The 22,516-nt window shown below is 39.8% G+C and overlaps 1 protein-coding gene across 5 annotated transcripts in view; it reads right to left on the bottom strand.

The window, feature by feature from the left end:
• The window catches only part of LOC127649790 (myosin light chain 1, cardiac muscle-like), a 40,861-nt gene that overhangs the window by 4,189 nt on the left and 14,156 nt on the right, over positions 1 to 22,516 (bottom strand). For 2 of the 5 annotated variants that reach the window (XM_052135026.1, XM_052135024.1), the window contains 3 exons: positions 22,100 to 22,477; positions 21,173 to 21,242; positions 19,358 to 20,929 (listed from right to left, as the gene is read on the bottom strand). The exons of 1 other annotated variant lie outside the window; for it this stretch is intronic. In XM_052135026.1, coding sequence (XP_051990986.1) covers positions 20,757 to 20,929; positions 21,173 to 21,242; positions 22,100 to 22,477 — 621 coding nt within the window. In that variant the 3' untranslated portion in view covers positions 19,358 to 20,756. Of the gene's footprint in view, positions 1 to 7,532; positions 8,060 to 19,357; positions 20,930 to 21,172; positions 21,243 to 22,099; positions 22,478 to 22,516 lie in introns of those variants that run through there. 2 more of the 5 variants (XM_052135025.1, XM_052135030.1) reach the window with 2 other exon arrangements.

Here is a 22,516-nt window from a genome sequence, read left to right as displayed (position 1 = left end):
TCTTCCATCTGACGAAACGCATACTGAGTTGGTCCCAGTGCCACCTGCGCTCGCTGAGGGCGACGCACGTGCCAGGCCACCTGAGCGGCGGCCCGGACAGACTGTCCAGAGACAATATTCCCCCAGGGGAATGGTCCCTGCACGCTCACACAGTCCAGGCGTTATGGCACCTATTCGGCAGAGCAGAGATAGACCTCTTTAGCGTCCAAAGAGAACTCTCACTGCCCAATATTTTTCTCGAGCGAGGACGCGCTGGCCCAGGACTAGCCCAGGCGCCCGCTTTACGCCTTCCCTCCCGTCTCGCTATTGCCACAGGTAATGCAGAGGATCAGGAAGCAGCGTCACTCGGTGCTCCTCATAGCCCGCGTTGGGAGAATCAGACATGGTTCCCGGAGCTTACGCAGCTGTCACTGACAGCGCCGTGGCCCATCCCAGTGAGAGCAGATCTCCTCTCTCAAGCTCGCGGCACAATCTGGCATCCCCACCCAGAGCTGGGCTGCATGCGTGGGTGATCAACGACTACCCGTCGCTCTGCCAGAAGGAGTAATAAACACCATCATACACGCTAGAGCCCCTTCCATGAGAAGACTCTATGCGTCAAAATGGTCTGTGTTCTCAAAATGGTGCACCGACAGAGACCTGGACCCGCGGACATGTGGGGTGTACGTAGCTGCTCGTATTTCTACAAGAGCTGCTGGATAAGGGCAGATCCCCATCCACGCTCAAAGTGTATGTGGCGGCCGTTGCGGCGTTAGCTGAACCCTGCACGGCCAGTCATGGGGTAAAAGCGAGCTGGTCATCCGGCTTCCTCAGGGAGCTAGAAGGATGAACCCCCGTGCCCCCATCGGTTCCTATCTGGGATCTTTCTATAGTTCTCGAAACTATGAAAGCCCCCTTTCAAACCACTTCAATCCGTGGATTTGAAATACCTTTCACTCAAAACCGTTTTTCTGACTGCCCTGTCATCAGTCAAATGTGTGGGAGACCTTCACGCGCTGTCTGTCAGCTGCGTGTCTTGAGTTTGGACCAAGTGACTCCAAGGTCATTTTAAAGCCTAGACACGGCTATGTTCCCAAGGTGATCGGTACTCCTTTCAGAGCACAGGTCATTTCCCTATCGGCGCTGCCAGCATCCGATAGCTGACGCGACGCCAATCTCCTTTGCCTGGTCAGAGCACTGAGATTGTATACTGCGCGCTCCGCTGCTTTCAGGCGCTCTGAGCAGCTTTCGTTTCGTTCGAGGGCGCACCAAAGGTCTCGCCGCCTCGAAACAGACACTATCTAGATGGATAGTGGACGCTATTGCTGCTGCATACGGCGTCAAAAGACCTGCCATGCCCGTTGGGCATTAGGGCTCACTCCAATAGAGGCATGGCATCCTCGTGGGCATGGTCCAGCGGGATTTCCATTCACGACATATGTGTGGCAGCGGGATGGACTTCCCCTCCACCTTTGTCAGATTTTACAATATGGAAGTGCCCGCTCTGCAGGCAAAACTACTAGCGGTTTAATACGCTACAGCTCCCCTGGTGAGCTGCACTGATGGGACACATTCCACACAGACCGGCACCGCCGCTCTGTCGTTCCCTTCCCACTATGTGCTTATGTATTACACAATCAATGACCCGCATTCTTGCCGGCCAAATATTATTTCCCCACTCATAAGGGCTCCCCGGGTCCCCCTTAATTCCCTGGGGCTCATACAGTGGATGCTTGGCGCGACGGCGTTGACAATGGGTTCCCGTGAGCGTAAGCTAGCTTACGCAATACGAGAGAACCTCTCGTAAGAGAACGTATCGGTTACCTAACGTAACCTCGGTTCTCTCTAGATGAGGGAAGGAGTATTGCGTAGCCGGCCGTGCTTCGCGCCACGAGCGACTTTTCGCTTCAGTCAATGAAAACCAGGGTTCCAGCCTCACGAACTACGCTTATATGCACTGTAGTCACGCCCATTTTGGCGGGCTTTGATGCAGTAGAGCGCGGACGCCTCTCATTGGATGCGAGTTCGCCCAAGCTCGTCTATAGGCTGCAGCAGTTGCCACAGAGCAACCTATGAGCTCGCTAGCTAGCCCGCTCAAGGTCTGCAGCTGCCGCACTGCGTTGACAATGGATACAAAAATTAAGGATAATTTTTTGGCTTCAATATCTCAGAAAAGATGAATCTTTCCCGTAGCGTAAGCTAGCTTACGCAATACTCGTTCCCTCATCTAGAGAGAACCGAGGTTACGTTAGGTAACCGATACGTTATGGTGAGTGATTTATAGTGCGTGTTGATGAGGTTGCTAATAGTGAACAGGTGTGTGTGATTAGTCATCCGGGGAGAGTGATCGTTGAGTGGAGAGTGGAACCAAGCTTGGCTGATCTCTCACAATCTATTTCACTTTTTAAAGATAAAAAAAAAAACAGAAATGTGATGTTTAAAAGAAAAGTACAGAAATGTGATTAATATGCACTTTGAGGAGCACTTCAGCATGTGATTGGACTGTATGGGTGACACTGTAAAAAATCTAATATTAATTGCCCTTTTAATACCAACAATGAAACATTTTATGTTTTTTTTTCTCGCAAATGGCAACACTGTACCATAGATGGTTTATAGCAGAATGGATTTAACATAAAAGATTCATATTTGGGGGGTGGGGGTTGGGTGCCAAAATGCCAGCTGTACAAGAGGTTATGTGAGGATATTATTAAAAGGAAGGTTATGTGATGGAGATGATATTGTAATTCCTGACCTGTAAGCAGTCAGCTGATGCTATTAAAGCACTTCTTTCTTGAAAAACGTTCTGAAATATGTCACAAGCATGTATAATTTGAGAAATATCAACCTTGCAATTAAGCAGATGCTCTTTGACCTAAGCAGATTACAAAACTGTATATAACAGTTCCCTTGAGTAACTTGGAGCTAAATTGGGTTTGAACTTGAGTTCTTTTATTACTGCTGTTCATCTGCAAACTTTGTGTTAGCAACCAAAATGATCAACCATTTGCCTATACTTTTACCCATCAGCCCCACACACAGAGACTGTTTTATGAATACATTAATTGCAAAAAATGTTCGTAGTTTATTTACTCTGTGTGTGTGTGTGTGTGTGTGTGTGTGTGTGTGTGTGTGTGTGTGTGTGTGTGTGTGTGTGTGTGATGAAGGTTTATGGTGGTGATACTGCAACTGATAAAATATCCTCAGATCATGTAAATAGTTTTTATATGTAGTGAAAGAAAATATTTTTAGTCATTTTCAAGTGAATATTGACTTGCTCAGTGATATGATTTTAATGGTGTATTTTCAATTAAATATCAAGAGTAAATTCTTTGCACAATAATTTGCAATGTACAATGTAATTTTGATACCTTTGAATAAATTGCCGCTAGTTTTACTAATTTTGATCAAATGTAATTATGTAAATATTCAGTATAAATTATCCACATAATATATTCACCAAAGATAAGATTATTTCATGTACATTTTGCTTTTTTGTATTTCAGAATGTTTTCTTACCATTTGTAATTTTTGTTTTTGTTTAATTTGACTTTGTCATGGTACTTTGTGACTGTATAGAATTGTAAAATTTTGTGAAAGCCAAAAATGCCTTAAATTTGTGAAACAGACATGTGTGGATATGAATAATATACATAAATATAACATCAGTGTTACTGCTATGTTCAATTATAAAACATTGTGGGGGGTCAATATTTTTAGAAACATGGTCTATTTTTTGCCAAGCTTTAATCCCTTACCGTAATCATTTGACATAAAGGAATGTCCCTGACTCAATACAAGGTCAAGACCAAGCGACAGCATTTGTAGCATAATATTGATTATCAAAAAAAGTATTTTGACACATTTATAAAAGAAGGAAAAATCACAGTTACAATGAGGCACTTACAATGGAAGTGAATGGGCCAGCCAGACCATAAATGTGTTAACCTCATTTTAGTGTGATAAACTTATTGGTTTACCAACATTAGTAAGACATTTTATCACACTAAAATCACGTTAACTCGTATAATGTTTATGCCATGTGACAATCGTCCCATTCACATCCATTGTAATTTGCCTTACTATATCACTTTAGAATAAAGTTGTATATATTGACATTAGTAAACACATCAGTTCAATGAATGTTCAATAAAGTTCAATAAAAATTACAAGATCAATTGATAGCATTCCTGACACTCGTTTATAAAAAATAAAATAAAAAACATGCTGATATCATGTAAAAAGTTACACGGTTTGCAGTTCCCCGTCTGTCGCTCACTTCGACGTTGTGTCGAAGAAGTGACACTAGGGGTCTCTCTTGAGAGCCTCGCACATCTCTGAACTTGAGAAAAGGCCAATGAGAAATTGGCAGACAGAACTTGCATGTCCTGCCCCAGGACACACGGGTATACAGTAAATAGAGGGAAATGCATCTGTCCATTCAGATTTTTCCTTCGCAGCCGAGCAGTTGTGTGATCAGCGAGCTGTATTCACTTACTGTTCACTCATCTCTCCAAGAGCGTTTGCTGATGGATCTATCAGCGTCTTTATCCTTCTCTGCACAACAGTGCAGCTTTGCCCCTGGGCACTTTGACAGCGCTTCTAAAAGAGAATATTTTCAATAAAAGAGTTTATTTCTCTAAAAGAGCAATACACAGTGGCGTTGAACGTCCTTTTCAGGACGCGTCTTTATAAAGATGCCCTTCTGCCCCTGTGTAGTTCCTGGATGCGGTCGAGTTCTCTCTGCTCCTGACAGAACCTTACCATGGCAACATTGCGGTCAAGGCTTTCCTTCCTAAAAAGGAAATCATGTGTGCTCTTATCCCAAGAGATCCCACTAACTCGGCTCCCTGGATGACTCCTCCCTAGCCCTCTGGTCTGTGAATTCAGCGGAGGAATTCCCTGACCAGACCCATTACAGGTACTGAAACTACTCTTTACTGGAATAGGTGCTTCACAGGATGGGTCCCTGTGTGGATTAATCCCCCTATGTGTATTTTCCACGGTACGGCCCACCTACGATCGGACCCGCGTCTTCCTTGGGCAGTCCCCGCTGCCCACCGGTCGCCATGTTGTAGCAATTCCTCCCTCACAGCAGGTAGGATCTACCACCGTGCCATTTCCAAATGTGGCCTGAAAACCCATGTGACGTATTTTGCCACTCTTTACCTCCCCCAGCCTGGGCAGGTGGTGGTCTCCACGGGGTCTTTTCCCCCTAAAAGAATAGGAGTTGGAAAAGAATGCCTTCCTCGATGTGTGTGATAGCGTTAAGATGGCCCCAGCCGCTTTCACTCTATGTGAGAAACATAGAGAGAGAAACCCCCTTTGTGGTTCCAGGAACCTAAAAAGGTTTATGACGATTTTATGGGGCGTTGGAGAAGTCGGTCTGACGCAGCTTGTCGTTTTAGCATGCAACTGCTTGCCCATACCTGCATCATCAGCGCACGTACACGGTTAAGCACATGCCATGATTAAATATGGATCCCTAGTGTCGCTTCTTCAACACAACGTCGAATTGAGCGACAGACGGGAACGTCTAGTTTACTATTGTAACCTCCGTTCCCTGATGGAGGGAACGAGACGTTGTGTCCTCCCGGCCACGACGTTGAACCGAGCCACTGTTATGGCCGGTCCTCATTCTCTGCTCTTCAGTGCAAAATCCTGAATGGACATTTCCCTCCCTTTATACCGTATGTCCGGGGTGGGAAATTCTGTCTGCCAATTTCTCATTGGCCATTTCTCAAGTTCATAGATGCACAAGGCTCTCAAGAGAGACCTCTAGTGTCACTTCTTCGACACAACCTCTCGTTCACTCCATCAGGAAACAGAGGTTACAATAGTAACCTAGATGCTTTCCATGGTCATAACAAGAGTTTAAAAATGTAAAATAACCTACGATTTTAGCACACTAGTCTCAATATTTAAAGTGTTTTAATCTTACTTACATAACGGTGTGTTATTTAACATTTCTTTACAATTGAATCCCTTTCCCCATAGACTTCCATTGTAAGTGCATTACTGTATACATGATTTTTGTTTTTTAACTGAGGGACGAGTATACAAATGATTTTCTATGGAAACTGACATATGCTACAAATGCTAGCCATAATTCTTAACTTGTATTAAGCATTGAACATTCCTTTAAATTCCAGACTCAAATCTATTACAAACTTGCAGATAGTCACCAGCCAAATATTGCAAACTACATTAGACACAGGCGGAGCATTATTTAAGTATGCGCCAAATCCAATTTTACCCAATCTCAGTTTTGAAATATTAATAGACTTTTACATTTTCATTTCACGGTTAACCAAAGCATTACATCCCGTATAATGACTGCAAATGAATCCAAATCAGCAGTGATGTTAATGTTGTTTTAAATGATAACATTATATCCAGATGCTAGTTGCTGATGTATCTTGAGATCAGATTCCCTCACTATTAACAGGATGTTTGAGACTAGCCTTGTCCAAAGTCTGAGACCACTAGGTCACTAATTTAATAAAAAATAATGAATTGTTTTATGTTTCGACATTTTTTTTAATCTTTAAATTGTGTAAAAGAAACAAATAAATAAATTAATTTAAAAAACGATCAAGAAAACAATAATTAAATACAAAATTATAATTTTACATAAAGAAATACAGACTATATTTAGGGCCAATTTTTGCATTGTGACACTATTTAAGGACATTTACGCACATTTTACCCCACAATTCCATTACTGTAACACATCCAGACGTTTAACTTTTCTATTCCCTTTGTTTAAATGATGATTCCCAATTTCGTAGTACTATATCAATGGAGTACAACTATGATGTATAAATACTTTACAATTTATATATTATATTAGTTTACATTGCAGAAAGATTTTCTTTTTTGTGTTGTGAATTTGGAGGAAAAAAGTGTGCATGGAAATAATGTCACAATGTATTATTATATTACAATGTTATACTTCATGGCCCTTAAAACAGGGCTCATTTATGTTTTATTATTTGTTTCTTTGTATTTTGGAGTAATATGTTTCTTGACAGGTTTTGTGAGATTTCCCCAAATATACTGTAATAGGCTGTTAATTGACATGTTCCCCTTACTCCACATAGTGTGACAATATACCTTACAATGGAAATACTGGATACTGAACATAAGACTATTAAACATAAGATCGAAGACTAAGTAAAATATAAGTATTTTAACACTGGTGCATTGGTTTCTTTGGATGTAAAATAATCTAGCAATTACATCTCATCCATGGAAATTACTAAAACGTTTACTGACAGTGCATGGTTAATATTAGCTGGAGTTGTCTATTTTAGTACTTAAGGGAAATGTACTTCATTCTGCGACTTGGATAATGATTAATCTTCAGTGACCCAAAAAGCACTGCAAAAGCCTAGCTGGCATGGATTAAAAACTGGAGTGGATTAACTAAGAGGGTTAACATCCTCGAGTGGTTCAGTCAAGACCCAGACCTCAGTGTAACTGAGCATCAAGTCAAGCCATTTTTATTTGTATAGCGCACACAACACACACCGTTCAAAGCAGCTTTACAGAAAATCATGCATTAACAGAAAATTGAATTGTAATATCTACTAAGTCTTAGAGTCATCATTGTGTAGTTTGATTTAATATGATTATGAAGTGTGTATAAAAATAAGTAATTTACATTTATGCATTTGGCAGACGCTTTTATCCAAAGTGACTTACAGTGCACTTATTACAGGGACAATCCCCCCAAAGCAACTTGGAGTTAAGTGCCTTGCTCAAGGGTCCAACAGTGGCATCTTGGTGGTGCTGGGGCTTGAACCCACAACCTTCTGGTCAGTAACCCTGAGCCTCAACCACTGAGCCACCACTGCCCCTTAATTATTATAATAATTCAGGCAATTGCATATGAATTATCCCATGTCTTATGGTTGGAGTTGGCCTCAGTTCATCCTCTAAAATCCATCGTAATAGACTGAAGTAATGTCTGGCTGTATTTTGTTGTCATCAATCAGAGACACGTAGCAGTGGTGTTCAATAACATGTATGAATGCTGCTGGATTCGGCCGGTACTGGTGACCTCAGGATAGGAGTCCTGAGGATGAGACATGGAAATACTGTAAATAGAATTATATTAGCGTATACCATTCAATTATTTGCAGAGTTATAGATCATGATCTATGGTTTCAGTTTTCAGGTTCAGGCAGACCTAACTAAAGCGTCCTAATTGTGTGGTGGTGAAGACTAAATTAGCTAATACCTCTGTTTTGTTGGAATTGAGTAGAATACATTTCTGGCCATCCAATCTTTGATTTCATTGATACACTCTGCTAATTTGGAGAATTGTGAAATTTCGTTGGGTTTCGAAGAAATATACATTTGGGTATCATCGATATAACAGTGGAAACTTATTCCACTATTCCTAATAATATCTCCCAGGGGAAGCATGTATAAGGAGAAAATCAGAGGCCTTAAAACTGATCCCTATGGCACTCCATACTTAACTTTTGTTTGATTTGACAATTCCTCGTTTACACAGACAACGTGTTAGTGGTCTGCTAAATAGGATCTAAACCATGCTAATGCAAGTCCACAAATGCCAACATACAGGTGAAACTCGAAAAATTAGAATATCGTGCAAACGTTCATTAATTTCAGTAATTCAACTTAAAAGGTGAAACTAATATATTATATAGACTCATTACAAGCAAAGTAAGATATTTCAAGCCTTTATTTGATATAATTTTTGATGATTATGGCTTACAGCTTATGAAAACCCCAAATTTAGAATCTCAGAAAATTAGAATATTGTGAAAAGGTTCAGTATTGTAGGCTCAAAGTGTCACACTCTAATCAGCTAAACACCTGCAAAGGGTTCCTGAGCCTTTAAATGGTCTCTCAGTCTGGTTCAGTTGAATTCACAATCATGGGGAAGACTGCTGACCTGACAGTTGTGCAGAAAACCGTCATTGACACCCTCCACAAGGAGGGAAAGCCTCAAAAGGTAATTGCAAAAGAAGTTGGATGTTCTCAAAGTGCTGTATCAAAGCACATTAATAGAAAGTTAAGTGGAAGGGAAAAGTGTGGAAGAAAAAGCAGCAGGGATGACCGTAGCCTGGAGAGGATTGTCAGGAAAAGGCCATTCAAATTCAAATGTGTGGGGGAGCTTCACAAGGAGTGGACTGAGGCTTCAAATGTCGTATTCCTCTTGTCAAGCCGCTCCTGAACAACAAACAACGTCAGAAGCGTCTTACCTGGGCTAAAGAAAAAAGAACTGGTCTGTTGCTCAGTGGTCCAAAGTTCTCTTTTCTGATGAGAGCAAATTTTGCATCTCATTTGGAAACCAAGGTCCCAGAGTCTGGAGGAAGAATGGAGAGGCACACAATCCAAGATGCTTGAAGTCCAGTGTGAAGTTTCCACAGTCTGTGTTGGTTTGGGGAGCCATGTCATCGGCTGGTGTTGGTCCACTGTGCTTTATTAAGTCCAGAGTCAACGCAGCCATCTACCGGGACATTTTAGAGCACTTCATGCTTCCTTCAGCAGACAAGCTTTATGGAGATGCTGACTTCATTTTCCAGCAGGACTTGGCACCTGCCCACACTGCCAAAAGTACCAAAACCTGGTTCAATGACCATGGTATTACTGTGCTTGATTGGCCAGCAAACTCGCCTGACCTGAACCCCATAGAGAATCTATGGGGCATTGCCAAGAGAAAGATGAGAGACATGAGACCAAACAATGCAGAAGAGCTGAAGGCCGCTATTGAAGCATCTTGGTCTTCCATAACACCTCAGCAGTGCCACAGGCTGATAGCATCCATGCCACGCCACATTGAGGCAGTAATTAATGCAAAAGGGGCCCAAACCAAGTACTGAGTACATATGCATGATTATACTTTTCAGAGGGCTGACATTTCTGTATTTAAAATCCTTTTTTTATTGATTTCATGTAATATTCTAATTTTCTGAGATTCTGAATTTGGGGTTTTCATAAAGCTGTAAGCCAAAATCTGATCAAAAATTATATCAAATAAAGGCTTGAAATATCTTACTTTGCTTGTAATGAGTCTATATAATATATTAGTTTCACCTTTTAAGTTGAATTACTGAAATTAATGAACTTTTGCACGATATTCTAATTTTTCGAGTTTCACCTGTAATTCTCAAGTCTATTCAAGAGAATGTCATGATGGTGTCGAAGGCAGCACTAAGATCTAAAAGCACTAGAAGTGAAATGCAGCCATGATCAGATGATAACAGCAAGTCAGTTGTAACTCTGATAAGTGCAGTCTCTGTACTGTGATGGGGCCTAAATGCTGACTGAAATTGTTCATAAATACTATTTCTCTGTAGAAATGAACATAGTTGGGAGGACACTACCTTTTCTAGTATTTTCAAGATAAAGAGGAGATTTGAAATTGGTCTATATATTGGCCAATTCTCCAGGAACAATTTGTGGCATCTTAATAAGTGGTTTGATAACTGCCATTTTAAAGTTTCTTGGGGCATGTAAGGATAGTGAGGAGATAGTAATATTAAGAAGAGGTTCTGAGATTACAGGGAATACCTCTTTTAAGAGCTTAGTTGGATCTAACATACTTGTTGTGGCTTTTGATGTTTCGATAAGATTCGTTAGCTCTTCATGACCTATGACAGTGAAGGACTGAAGTTGCACGTGAGGAATATTATGAGTTACTGTCCATTCCCCTCGACTGTTTTTGCTATCCTTAGGGGCGTCCCCCTGAAGCGTCATGGGCCCCCTTTACTCCCGGTCCCCAGTGCAACTGCAAACTATGCACTGCCTGTAGTTAAACCACAGTCTGTATGGATGCTAAGGCTTTGTTAGGTTGAAGAGTGAATAGAGTGGTGGTGGTGGCGTAGTGGGCTAAAGCACATAACTTTTAATTAGAACGTCACTGGTTCGATCCCCATGGCCACCACCATCGTGTCCTTGAGCAAGGCACTTAACTCCAGGTTGCTCTGGGGGATTGTCCCTGTAATAAGATCACTGTAAGTCGCTTTGGATAAAAGTGTCTGCCAAATACATAAATGTAAAATTGAACTTCTGTGGCTTTTAGTCCATGTCTATTAGCTTTGAAAGCATAAAATGGCAAAAATAATTTTCCTAATCAAGTATTTATGTCTTGTTTTGCAGTAAAAATATCTAAGCCTTATACTTCAGAAAATTAAACTTAATTTAAAAAGGAAACCGTTTATATGCTTTTTTTTTTTTAATTATACATATATTAGGGGTGTAAAAAAATGTTTTGTGTTATATTGTATTTTACGATACGAGGCTCACTATAAAATACCATAGAGTATGTATCGTACGATACATAAACAAACTATATTGTAACTGATTATAGTGAAATTAAAACCAAGCAGCGCAACAATGAGAGCTCTGAAACAAGCTCCTCTGAGTTGAGGGGACGCTAAGCGCTCACAGGAAAAACAGAGCAACATATCTACAGTACATAGGTGAGAAGATTGATGGCAAACGCCAAGTAGACTGTAGTGTAACAACTTGTTGAATTTGCCAAACAATGGTGTCATGTCCCAGTGATACATCACATCAAACATGTTGTTTAATTTACGCCGACATCACAGCGAAAATCGGTGGATTTATGATGCAGAATCACAGCAGCAGCAAAGTTGCATTTAACAACCGAAGCATGATACTGAGCAAGACGCTCGTAAGTAACAACAAACAAGCTTATTCCAAAATCTGATAATGAAAGAAACCTGCGACACTTTGGTTTTGATGTCAAAATATAAACGGGTATGAGCACACTTGTGCATATGTTATAAGTAAATATGCTGGTAAAGTTTACATGCAAAGTGAAAAATTAGGAGTGCTGATTGATTTTTGCTCAAGCCGCAAAAAAATATTGGATTATGTACATATATCGTAAAAGGTTTTTTTTCACCACTAAATAACACTGAAATAAGTTTTTTCCTTGCTACAGTCACTTCAGCTTGATCACTGGGGTTCTCAGACATTAAGGCATGCTTTTCTATAAAGCTGCTTTTAAACAAAGTGTATTGTGAAAAGTGATACACAATAATTGAGTGTAGACTAGGGCTGAAACGATTAGTCAATGTTATCGACAACGTCGACAACCGGAAAAATTGTCGGCAAATGTTTTTGTTGTTGAATAGTTGTTTAATCTCTGTTCAAAACTTGATCTTTGAACTGCAGTTCGCATCTGACTGAGGAGAGGAAGAATTACACAGCTCACAGTCCAGATGCACTCTAAACTTTCCAAACAGCTTCAGGTGATGTAGATAGCAAAGTATGAGGGAATAATACAAAATAAGTACATACAGAAGCACTCTCGTTGTGGAATAAGTGGAGCTGGAGCTGCTGCTCCGCTGAAGCAAACCTTAAGTGTCGAGAGACTTTAAAGGAAACACCCCCACGTTACATCTTAAATGCAGTTATATTTAATGCGTTATAGCGTTATTAAAGTTCAAATAATACGGAAGAAGATCATGTAAATAACTACAAACTCCGAAACTGGCATTTCTCTGTGTGGTCAGATTTAAAAACATGAGATGTTCTGCATGACCGTGTGATTGTTTAATTTATTAAGCAGGAAAGGAGGACTGATTTTCACTTCAAGTAAATTGGTAAGTGCTTTTTGCATTGTTATAGCAACATCAGGAGTTTTCTATGTGTAAATTATGCTGCTTGAGCATTTAGTGTCGGGTCAAGTTTTGAAAAGTAGTGCTGTGATCTATTCAACTCGGAAAGTCGGATTTTACAACTTCCTACTAGGAAAAGTGCAATGGAATGCATCTTAAAGTCAGAATTACAACTTGTGGACTCCTGCTAAACTTACATCATTCAAATAAAATGCCCAAACAAATGCATGCAGTTACAGTCTCCAGTTACCTTTATCACTTTGTGGGACAGGGGATTATGGCCATAGTCTAAATATTGAGTGGCTAATGACTTTAGAACAGCTCATAGTGGCCGGTGAGCCAAAAGTTAATGGTAACTACAGGCAATAACTGAGCCGGGGGGGTAAAGGTGAGCCCGTAAAAAGGAGGACAGTCTGCGCGGGCTGGGGGCCCCAACAAGTGCTTTGAGGTCAGTAAGTAAGATCCTAGTTACTACACTGCACCCAGAACCTTTTACAATGCATATTAACATACTAAAAACAACTCCTCATTAACAAAACACCAACACCCCAGCATTGTTGCGGCAAGATTTGAACAGGCAAATCGTGTGAAGTGTTTTTACACCTCTTCAAGTAAGAAGACTATCTGTCTAATCAAATCACATCAATGTTTGTAGAGTCTTTGCGGTTCTCCTTATGCAATGGCAGAAAGATGCATGGACAAAGCAATTAAAAAATTATTTACATTATTTATGGGATTTACATATTTATTTATTTTTACTCACGTCATTTTGAGTTAAGGACGTGTCATTAATAAAATACATCTTCCTGTGATCCGCATTCACCGAAAGAGCATGGGATAAGAAGGGCTAAAGGGAGGTGGCTTTTTCTCTAGCGTGTTGTTATATCTTCTAAAGTAGAGAATTTAAAACTCCAGCACAAATCTGTGGTGCTAATAATCCCCACTGGCGGTAGCCTATACATTGAAGACCAAAGATTCAAAATCCCCAAATGCAGCAACACTTTATATTCTGCTGCACTGACAAATGACAAATCCTGGACTGAATTTATTTGATAGCCCATTGACGCATATAAAAACTGGCTATCATCTGAAAGAGGAAACCAGGAAACTTCCATGTGCAACTTCTGACTTCTGAGTGAAATGCCAATGCCCTCTCTTGATCACAGAAGATCTAACACAAGAGAAGCCACCATGCTGTGAGATTGCAGAACTGAAGTGAAGGGATGTCACACACTTGTGTTTTCAGCACAACACTGCCACCATGCAGGCACAGAGCTCACACATGCAGACACAACTCGCCATAGCACAAACAGAACTCGTGCAATTTGAGCTACAGACATGAGTCATGCGGCTTGTCGAGCAGAGGTGAGATGAGAACTGTTACTAATAATTAAAAAAAAGTACTGTCTTAAAATGTACTAATATCTAATAAATAAGTACAAGTACAGTAAACTGGAATAGATACTAGTCACTATTGGAATAAAAACTAATTAATAAATACCAGTATATTATCAATAAGAAATAGTACAATTGAAAAAGATAGTCACGATTGGAATAAATGTCATCAGTGCTTGCCATATGAGAGGGGACTATAAGTATCTGTATTGTAACAAACTGGCAACCACCCAGAACACTGTAGGAACCACACAGAACACCCTAGCAACCATCCAAAACACACAAGCAACCACCCAGAACACCCTAGCAACCATTTAAAATACCATAGAAACTGCCCAGAACACTCCCAGCATATGTATATAAACCGCCTAGCAATGCCCTAGTGACCATCCACAAAGATATAGCAGCATAGTAGTAGCACCCTAGCAACCCCCTACTGGATCTCCTTCCTAGAAATGTTCTAGCAATCACACAGAACATCCTACCAACCACTTATCAATGCCTTATGAACCATCTACAACATCCTTTCAAGTAGCAGCACAATAGCAACTACATGGTAACACATAAACAGTGTAGCAACCATTCACATTTTATTTAAAAATGTAAAATGCAGTAGGTAGTGTTTGTGTTTGCTTTAGCAAAGCAACACCTTTACTATTGTGCTGGTTTACTATTTTTCTACTTATAGACAAAACTTTGGTATGCAACTCGTTGCACACTGATAATATGATATCTGCAATGGTCTCCCATTCAGTGCTATAAAATGTAACCTGCATCTGGTTTCCAAACCCAGAAATGTGAAAAGGGTCTATTTCACACAGACTTGCTGGTGGGCTCTGTTGACTAAGGCCAACTACACATTAGCAACCAACCACAACTGCCCCTGTGGTTCCCAGCTACAGTATATTGCAGCACCAGAATATGGCACAGACATGGGGGGTCTTTAGAATCACAACACCATATAGAGTGAAATTACGGTCTCGTCAAGTTTTGCACTGGCAAACACCACTCACATTTTCTGCACACAATGTAACTGTCTAGTTATTATTGTTCTTCCAGCATGGAGTGCTGCACTTACAGCCGCAGAATGGCTGGGTGGTCAAACTGTGACAATTCAGTGAACAGTTTCAAACTGTGATGTGTGTCACTTGCAGTGGAATTGCAGCTGTAGTTACTGTAATAACACCAGGCAACAAAACTATTTCTGACCCAAACAGGATGCAAGCATCTCCCTTATCTGTGCCACTCTTACTGCTTGTATTATATGATCTCATGTGGTTTAATATTAACTTGTTTATAATTGCATAATGAGACACAACTGTGGGGGACGTTTGGGGGTTGAGTGACAAGATTACATGATTACACAATTTTATATTTCTTCTAGCAACAAAGTTGACATTTTCTAGACATGGTGACAATAATTTCTTGTGTCAATATCATCAAAAAACATACACCACTGATCTGACTAAAATCATGAAATCATACAATATATATATATATTTTTTTCAATAAAAATCTTTCACATGAACATTAAACAATGTAACACCAATGACACATTAAATCAGGGTGGGGGACCTTTTTTCCATTAAGGGCCATTTGAGTATTTACGAAATTATTCACGGGCCATACAATTGCTTGCAATTTCTGATTGTGGGATGAAATTAATGTGCACAATCCGTTACGTGCTCACACAACAAAAACACTAAAAGGTCTTTCTATTATACGATATTTTGTGTTGTTATCATTTTAAATCAGTTTTAAACATTATTTGAAAGGAATTTATTTTCAGGTTAATTGAATCAAGGTCATTTTTTGTTTTCCAAATTATTTCTCAAATGGCCTCGAGGGCCGGGGTAAAATGGTCTCGCTGGCCTTATACGGCCCTGAGGCCTGACGTCCACCACCCCTGCATTAAATGAACCATGTAAAAAAAATGATATAGTTCAAATTGTATCTAATAGCTTTTTCAATATGGTGGGAGCTTCTCAATCGGAAGACTGCAGCCAAGTTAGGCTGGATATTTCGGCTGCCACATAAAAAAAAAAGAAGAAAAAAAAGGTTTTATACAGAATGACGTCGAAAAGACGTCGATTGTTAAAAGATGTCCATCATCAAAGACGTCCAATGTTTACATACACCAAAAATTTTAAAATAGCGCAAATGGGCGAAAGAGCACGTCCCATCACAGCAGCTGAATGACTTCTCCCTTTCAGAGTTGTAACTTGACACCACGTCTTTTAAAAATGGCGAGAGTACTGTGTAGTTCATGTTCATATACAAAATAATCCAAAATAGTTCAGATGGGCTCCCTTAGGTGTTACGTTAGGAATAGTTAGCCACGCCTGCTCTCTTGACCTGCTGGCCAATGTTTGAGTTCTGAAATGTACAGTATGTTTTTATAGTAGGCCTACAGTTAATTCTTACATGTCTAAATATCAAGGAAAATTAGATTCTCCATTTCATGATACATTTAAAAGAACAATGAGCCAATGGAATTGCTAGGAATCGCTATAACGTCAGATGCGGACTCATTTTCACAGGCGGACACATTTGATTATGAACCTAACTAACCTCGGACCATAACTTCATGTCATTTACATGCTCAGGTGAGGTGCTGTAAAAAAAAAAGACTCTTCTCAACTCTGTGAAGTATTGATACTATAGAGCCACATGTTTTTTGACAATTGCAACAAATGTATTACTTCACCCACTAAGAATAAACACAGATGCGGGTGAAAAAACTGGAGAACGGAAAATAACATTTCCTTTTAAATTTGACCTTGGAAGTTCTTTCTGTATTTGCAAATGCAGGTTTGACATCAATGACATGAAATCAAGGGACAAACATTATAATTTAAATAATTTTAATTATTAATTATTTATTTTGTTTTGATTTTTGCACACTTGTTAGGCCGTGAACAAATGCTTGACCTGAGAATACAAAATTATTAAAAAATAAACACATAAATAACCGTAACTGTCAACTGAAGTGGTGTACCAGCTGAAGGGGACATGGGATTTTTCAAGCAATTGACAAATGCAAATTTTTTTTTTAAAAAAACGTGTAAAACAATATAAACTCAACCCATGTCATATTATATAATAAAAGGTTAGGTTATAAAATTATTCATTTTACATTAGGTTTCTTGACTGTTTGAAATATTTTTCATGACATGTTTGTCAAAATTACTAAATCTGTCACTAGTCGCAATCCTTTTCGAGTCGGTGCAATTCTGCCATCTAGTGTATCATTTAGAGAATGCAGAAACACGCACACATTCTAACAGGCTTATTTATGTTTTTTTTAATCAACATATTATTTTATGTTAAAAATGTATGTATATGTCCTCACTAATATATTTTAAAATAATATGCATGTGCAACGGTATGTAACGGTTAAATTACTGCATAAATGGGGACAGCGCCATCTAACGGTGAATGATGGTATTTGACGAGTGGTCTGGAGAATTATCAGTTGAAAGTACTTAACACACAAATAACTGCGCTATTGTGAATTGATCTTGTAATGAACATGTTAGGGATATGTTGACATGTGTTTGGCGTCGAATGTGTTCTTTTATATCGAGTTATTCTGACTTAGTTTCACGAGGCTTGATCGGAATTCCACCGTGTATTTTCTTGTGTTTCATTTAGGACTGATTCATTCTCCGTGCCACGAAACCATTATTTCCATTTTGTATCTCCATTATGCAGGTAATTTTGTAACATGTTATGGATTTAATCAGTTTAATTGATGAATTGCATCATATGTACTGATTTGCCCGTGTTCACCACTAGGTGGGGACGTTTCGTTTCTTATTGAATTCGTTTGAACTTCTACACAGAATTTAGTGAAAATGCTTATTGTAACTGTCAATTTGCTAAAACAGTGCAAAGATCTGAATAAGAATGTAATCACTGTATGATCATAAAGTTAAAATATTTAAAAGGATTAAAAAGGAAAAAGAACTGTTTTAATTAAAACAGAGCAGAGCTACATTCTGTGGGACTAATTAATTCTCTGTGCCACGAAACCATTATTTCCATTTGTGTATCTCCATTATGCAGTATATAGACCACTCTGGCAAGACTGTCACACATGCATAATAATAATAATAAAAAGAAGTAAAAAAATATATATATTTCAAAAAGGTATAAATTATAAAAGGAAGACCATTAATACACTGTTATGTATCTTGGCAATACAATAATTAGTGCTGTTTGCTTTAGCAAGGCTTCACAATTATTACTATTACAATTATTAAAACACTATTACTGTACAATTCTGACTGGTGTTTCAGTAGCATTAACATTTAGCTAAATCTTAGCAACCAGCCAGAACATCCTAGCAACCATATAGCAACATGCCTCAGCCATAGCTTGGAACCACAATATCATAGAGACATGGGCTTGGGCTCTTTTGACTTGGGGCAGTGTATCGAGGGCCAATGTGATCCCCTGGGGTGCTCCTTTGGGCCACTGCCATATTTTGGCACCAGAAAATGTGATCTTTGACTTGAGGAAGTAAACTGGAGTCCAATCGGAGGCACTATGGGGGCCCTTAGTTGCCACTGCTATATCTCAGCATCTTTTGCTGCCAGGATGTTGAGGGATGTGCAAAGGCAAGCACAGCTCACATTTTTGAAATTCATATGTCATGAATTTAAAGTGATTGAGATCTGCAGAGGGACAGCTAATGGAACACCCCCATTTCTTTACAACTGGAAGGATTGTGGGAGACAGAGTTCATCTGAGATGAGTTCATTAAAGGGTGTTGGATGAGGGAGGATATGTGAAATCCGCTGGCACAGAAAATGAGCATATCAGGTCTTGCACTGTGGGACAACCCTGATTGAAAACTGTGCTGAGGCCAAATGGTGAGAAAAAAAAAATTATATTACTGAAGTTGGGATCTGTCTGTCTGTCTATCGTTGTGTCCAAGTATTTGTTGTCTTTATTTTAAACAAGTGTCCTATTTATTGTTTTACCATCTCAAACAAAAGTGCACTGTTAGACATTTCTTGTAATTTTACAGGAAATTCCTGGCTAATATTTGCCGTAAATTTACTGTAAACAGTATACAGTATTAAATATTACAATTAAATGTTGTAATTTGGATAAATGTCCTCTTTCAGACTTCTGCAAAGAAAAACAAAACACTTAGTATTTTTTTTTAAATATAGTTTTATTTTCTCTTAAAACTGATGAGAAAACAGAGTGCACAATGCACAAACAAACAATCTATTACTGTACCAAACTGGTTGAACATGAGTTGTCAAACATACTAATGTCCTCTGATGTCCCCTGCCAACTAATGTCCACTAATGCCCCCTGGCCACTAATGTCCCCTGCCCACTAATGTCCCCTGCCCACTAATGTCCTCTAATGTCCCCAGTGTCCCCAGCCCACTAATGTCCCCTGCCCACCAATTCAAAATCCAGCAGTTTCCTCAAAAGTGTGCAAACTGGTGCGTTCAGCCCTCGTTTTTTCTCTGCCTTGCTGCCCGTCTGGGGCCGCAAAAGGCTCTGAAAACGGGGAAAAACACACTTATCAGGTAACATTTAAGACTGAAATGACATGGTCATAACAATGACATGAAACATTAAGGGATCTTTATGAATGAATGAGTGCTTGTGTGTGTGAGACAGAGTCATTGTAGGCTATATGAATATATGTGTGTCTGTGTGTATGTGTCTGTGGCTTGGCACGATCGATGCAAGGGTCTGCGATGCGAGTGCACCGGTTGGAGTGGTGTGCACCGGATAGAAATTGGGCTGAAACCGTGATGCATCTCCCTTTAAAAGCTTTGCATCGGTAAAATCTGATTTCCTATTTTATGTAGGCCTGTATATTTTTAAATGATTATTTTCATTCAATTGACTTTCATAATTATCTCAACCATTTCCCAAACGAGCAGACTATTACATGCGGAGGGGTAGGTCTATTTTCAGGTCTAAATTCATGAGCATTGTTTACAAATAGAAAGATTTCTAAACCGTGATTCTAACACCCGAGCTACACCGGGCCTCTACACACGCGTATATGTATACTGTTCATTTTAGTTCACGCGATCGTTTCTCAGCAGGTTTAATGGATTATTTCAAAAAAGGTAAATATAGTTTCAGCTCGAACTTAAAATACAATTGTGCATTTCATTTCATAAAGTTCATATACTTTTATGAAATGAAATGCACACTTGTATTTTAAGTATATTTTAATAATTTTAAATATAAATTTTTAATTATATTACCCTATAATCCATTAAACCTGCTGAGAAACAATCGCGTGAACTAAAATGAACAGTATACATATACAATAAATATTTTTCAAGTGTGCAACTCTCACTGGATGAATTCACATACTGATTTGCGGATGAGCAAAATTTCTCCACGACTTCACATTTCTTGATGCGGGTGTGTAAATCCGTTTTGCACCATATTCACTGCAGCAACTGTATCAGAAATGTGAGCGTACAAGTTTCTTAATTTGTGATTTGTGGAATAGGATTTGTGAACCTGCAATGAAGAATTTGAGAAGGTGTAACTGTTGTGTTGTGTTTGTGGGAGAGAAAAAAAAAGTCTACAAGTTTGCAGCTCTTAAAACATTTCTCTCTTTGACTTCAAATTTACTGATACACAGGTGTGGCTTTTCTCTACAACTACAAATCACACTGTCACAGGCGTTCAGTTGGTTTAAATCAAATATACCTCCATAATTGCTATGATCGTTTTCATGACAGTGCCATGTTTAAACTCATCTCTGAATGAATTCAAGTGTGCTTGCGGCTTCTGCCGGATATTGCAAATTGAAGACATAGTAAGCAGCGAAGACTGTTGCCAATCCATGCAGGAGGTTGCTGTGGGGCCCCATCACACATGCTCCTTCCATGGACATAATCCATGTGTCTGCGCCGCGCAGTATCTCTCCTGAAACCCATTAAAAATATGATAACTAAAAGCTTCAAAACACACTATTGCCACCTACATGAATTCATTAATGTTCAAGTGGAGAAAGACTCGCACACCTCCACTTGAACATTATTATCTCCTTTGACCCCTGCACCCTCCATCAACAACTCAAAGAAAGACATTTTTTAGGTGCAACAGTCCTCCCTCAACCACATGAATTCATTAAAGAATTAACTTCTACAAAATAAGGGAAGATTATACCTGGTACAACTAATCGAGGTGTGCTTGGCAGGGTGACAGCTCTCTCAATATCGGCAGCCGTGGCAGAGGGCTGGAGAATAAAAACCATAAGTTAACCATGGGTAAGTTGAGTAAAAGACAAAGAAAACTTGCCCCAAAAGCTGTAATGTTCTACTCAACACCAAGGGGGAAATCAGCTTCAATTTATGGTGCCAAAAGTAGAAACAGCTGCACATGGCAAATATCTTTTTTTAAATATGGATGCCATGTCAATAAAACAGTAAATTACAAATATTTTATGAACTACATGGCAGGAAGCAGTGGCTAACCCATCAGAGTATAGCCTGGATCAGACCACGGACTCCACCCACTTCGCTGAGTAGGCTCCGTCTCGGGTCTGCATTCCCCATTCAGAGCAACGAGTACAGCCAGACCGGAAGAATGTTAGCCCAATGAGTGCTGGGGATGGATGGGACTAAACGTGATGAACCAATCAGCTGAGGGCCCGTTTTCAAGCAATGTCTGCCTGTGCGCTGACTGCCTCGGAGAATGGAGAATATAGATTGAGGCAGTTTTAGTAAAAAACAGACGGTTTACTGGAATAACTGCTCTGAAACCAGACCAGTATTCTGCATGGAGAGCTTTTTTAGAAGGGGCGACATTTTGGAAATGGGAAAAGTTTTCTTTTGAAAAGGTATCTAAAGCCCTCCCCCTTTGTAAACGCTTTGAATGAGACGGGTGTCAGACTGAAGCGCTAGCTTTGGTCTGATACTCAGACTGTTCAGAGTCTATGGAATATTATAATAATTGTGCAAAGTGTCCATAGCAAAGGATGGGGCTTGTGACTGATTTCTGGTAATTAACAATTACAAAATAGCAGGACAGAGATGGGAGGGAGGGAGTGAGGGAATGGTTAATTTATGTATATGCACTTCAAGTCATACTCACATCAGCCGTAAGGAAGATACCATCCCCCTCCTTGAAGTGAGCAAGCAGGCACATGATGGTGCAGATAGCTTTGTTGCCACTCTCTTCATTGTAGGCTTCCAGAACCTTCCCCACTCCTGGTGTCTTCTGCTGTTCGAAGTACTCTATGATGTTCTGACTCCTGTTGTCTATGGCAGCTGGCAGCTTCTCCTGGATAGGAATTCCGGTCAGCTCACTGAAATGCGAGAACAGGCCCTTCAAGGAGAAGAGAAAGGGCCAGTCATCCTTAATTTCTGAGACGCTGTGTGGAGGGTCAGCATTGAGATCACAACGCTGGAGAATGTAGGTTCTCTGAAGCCATCTCTGAAGCGCTCCTCTCTCCACGCCTGACATTCCTTCCTAGGGGTGGGGGGAATCAAAATTTGGATGCATCAATAC

This window comes from Xyrauchen texanus, chromosome 9 (genome assembly GCF_025860055.1).
Source record: "Xyrauchen texanus isolate HMW12.3.18 chromosome 9, RBS_HiC_50CHRs, whole genome shotgun sequence".
NCBI lineage: Eukaryota > Metazoa > Chordata > Actinopteri > Cypriniformes > Catostomidae > Xyrauchen > Xyrauchen texanus.
Note: the sequence above shows the minus strand (reverse complement) of the source record. Positions and strands in the feature narration are given on the sequence as shown.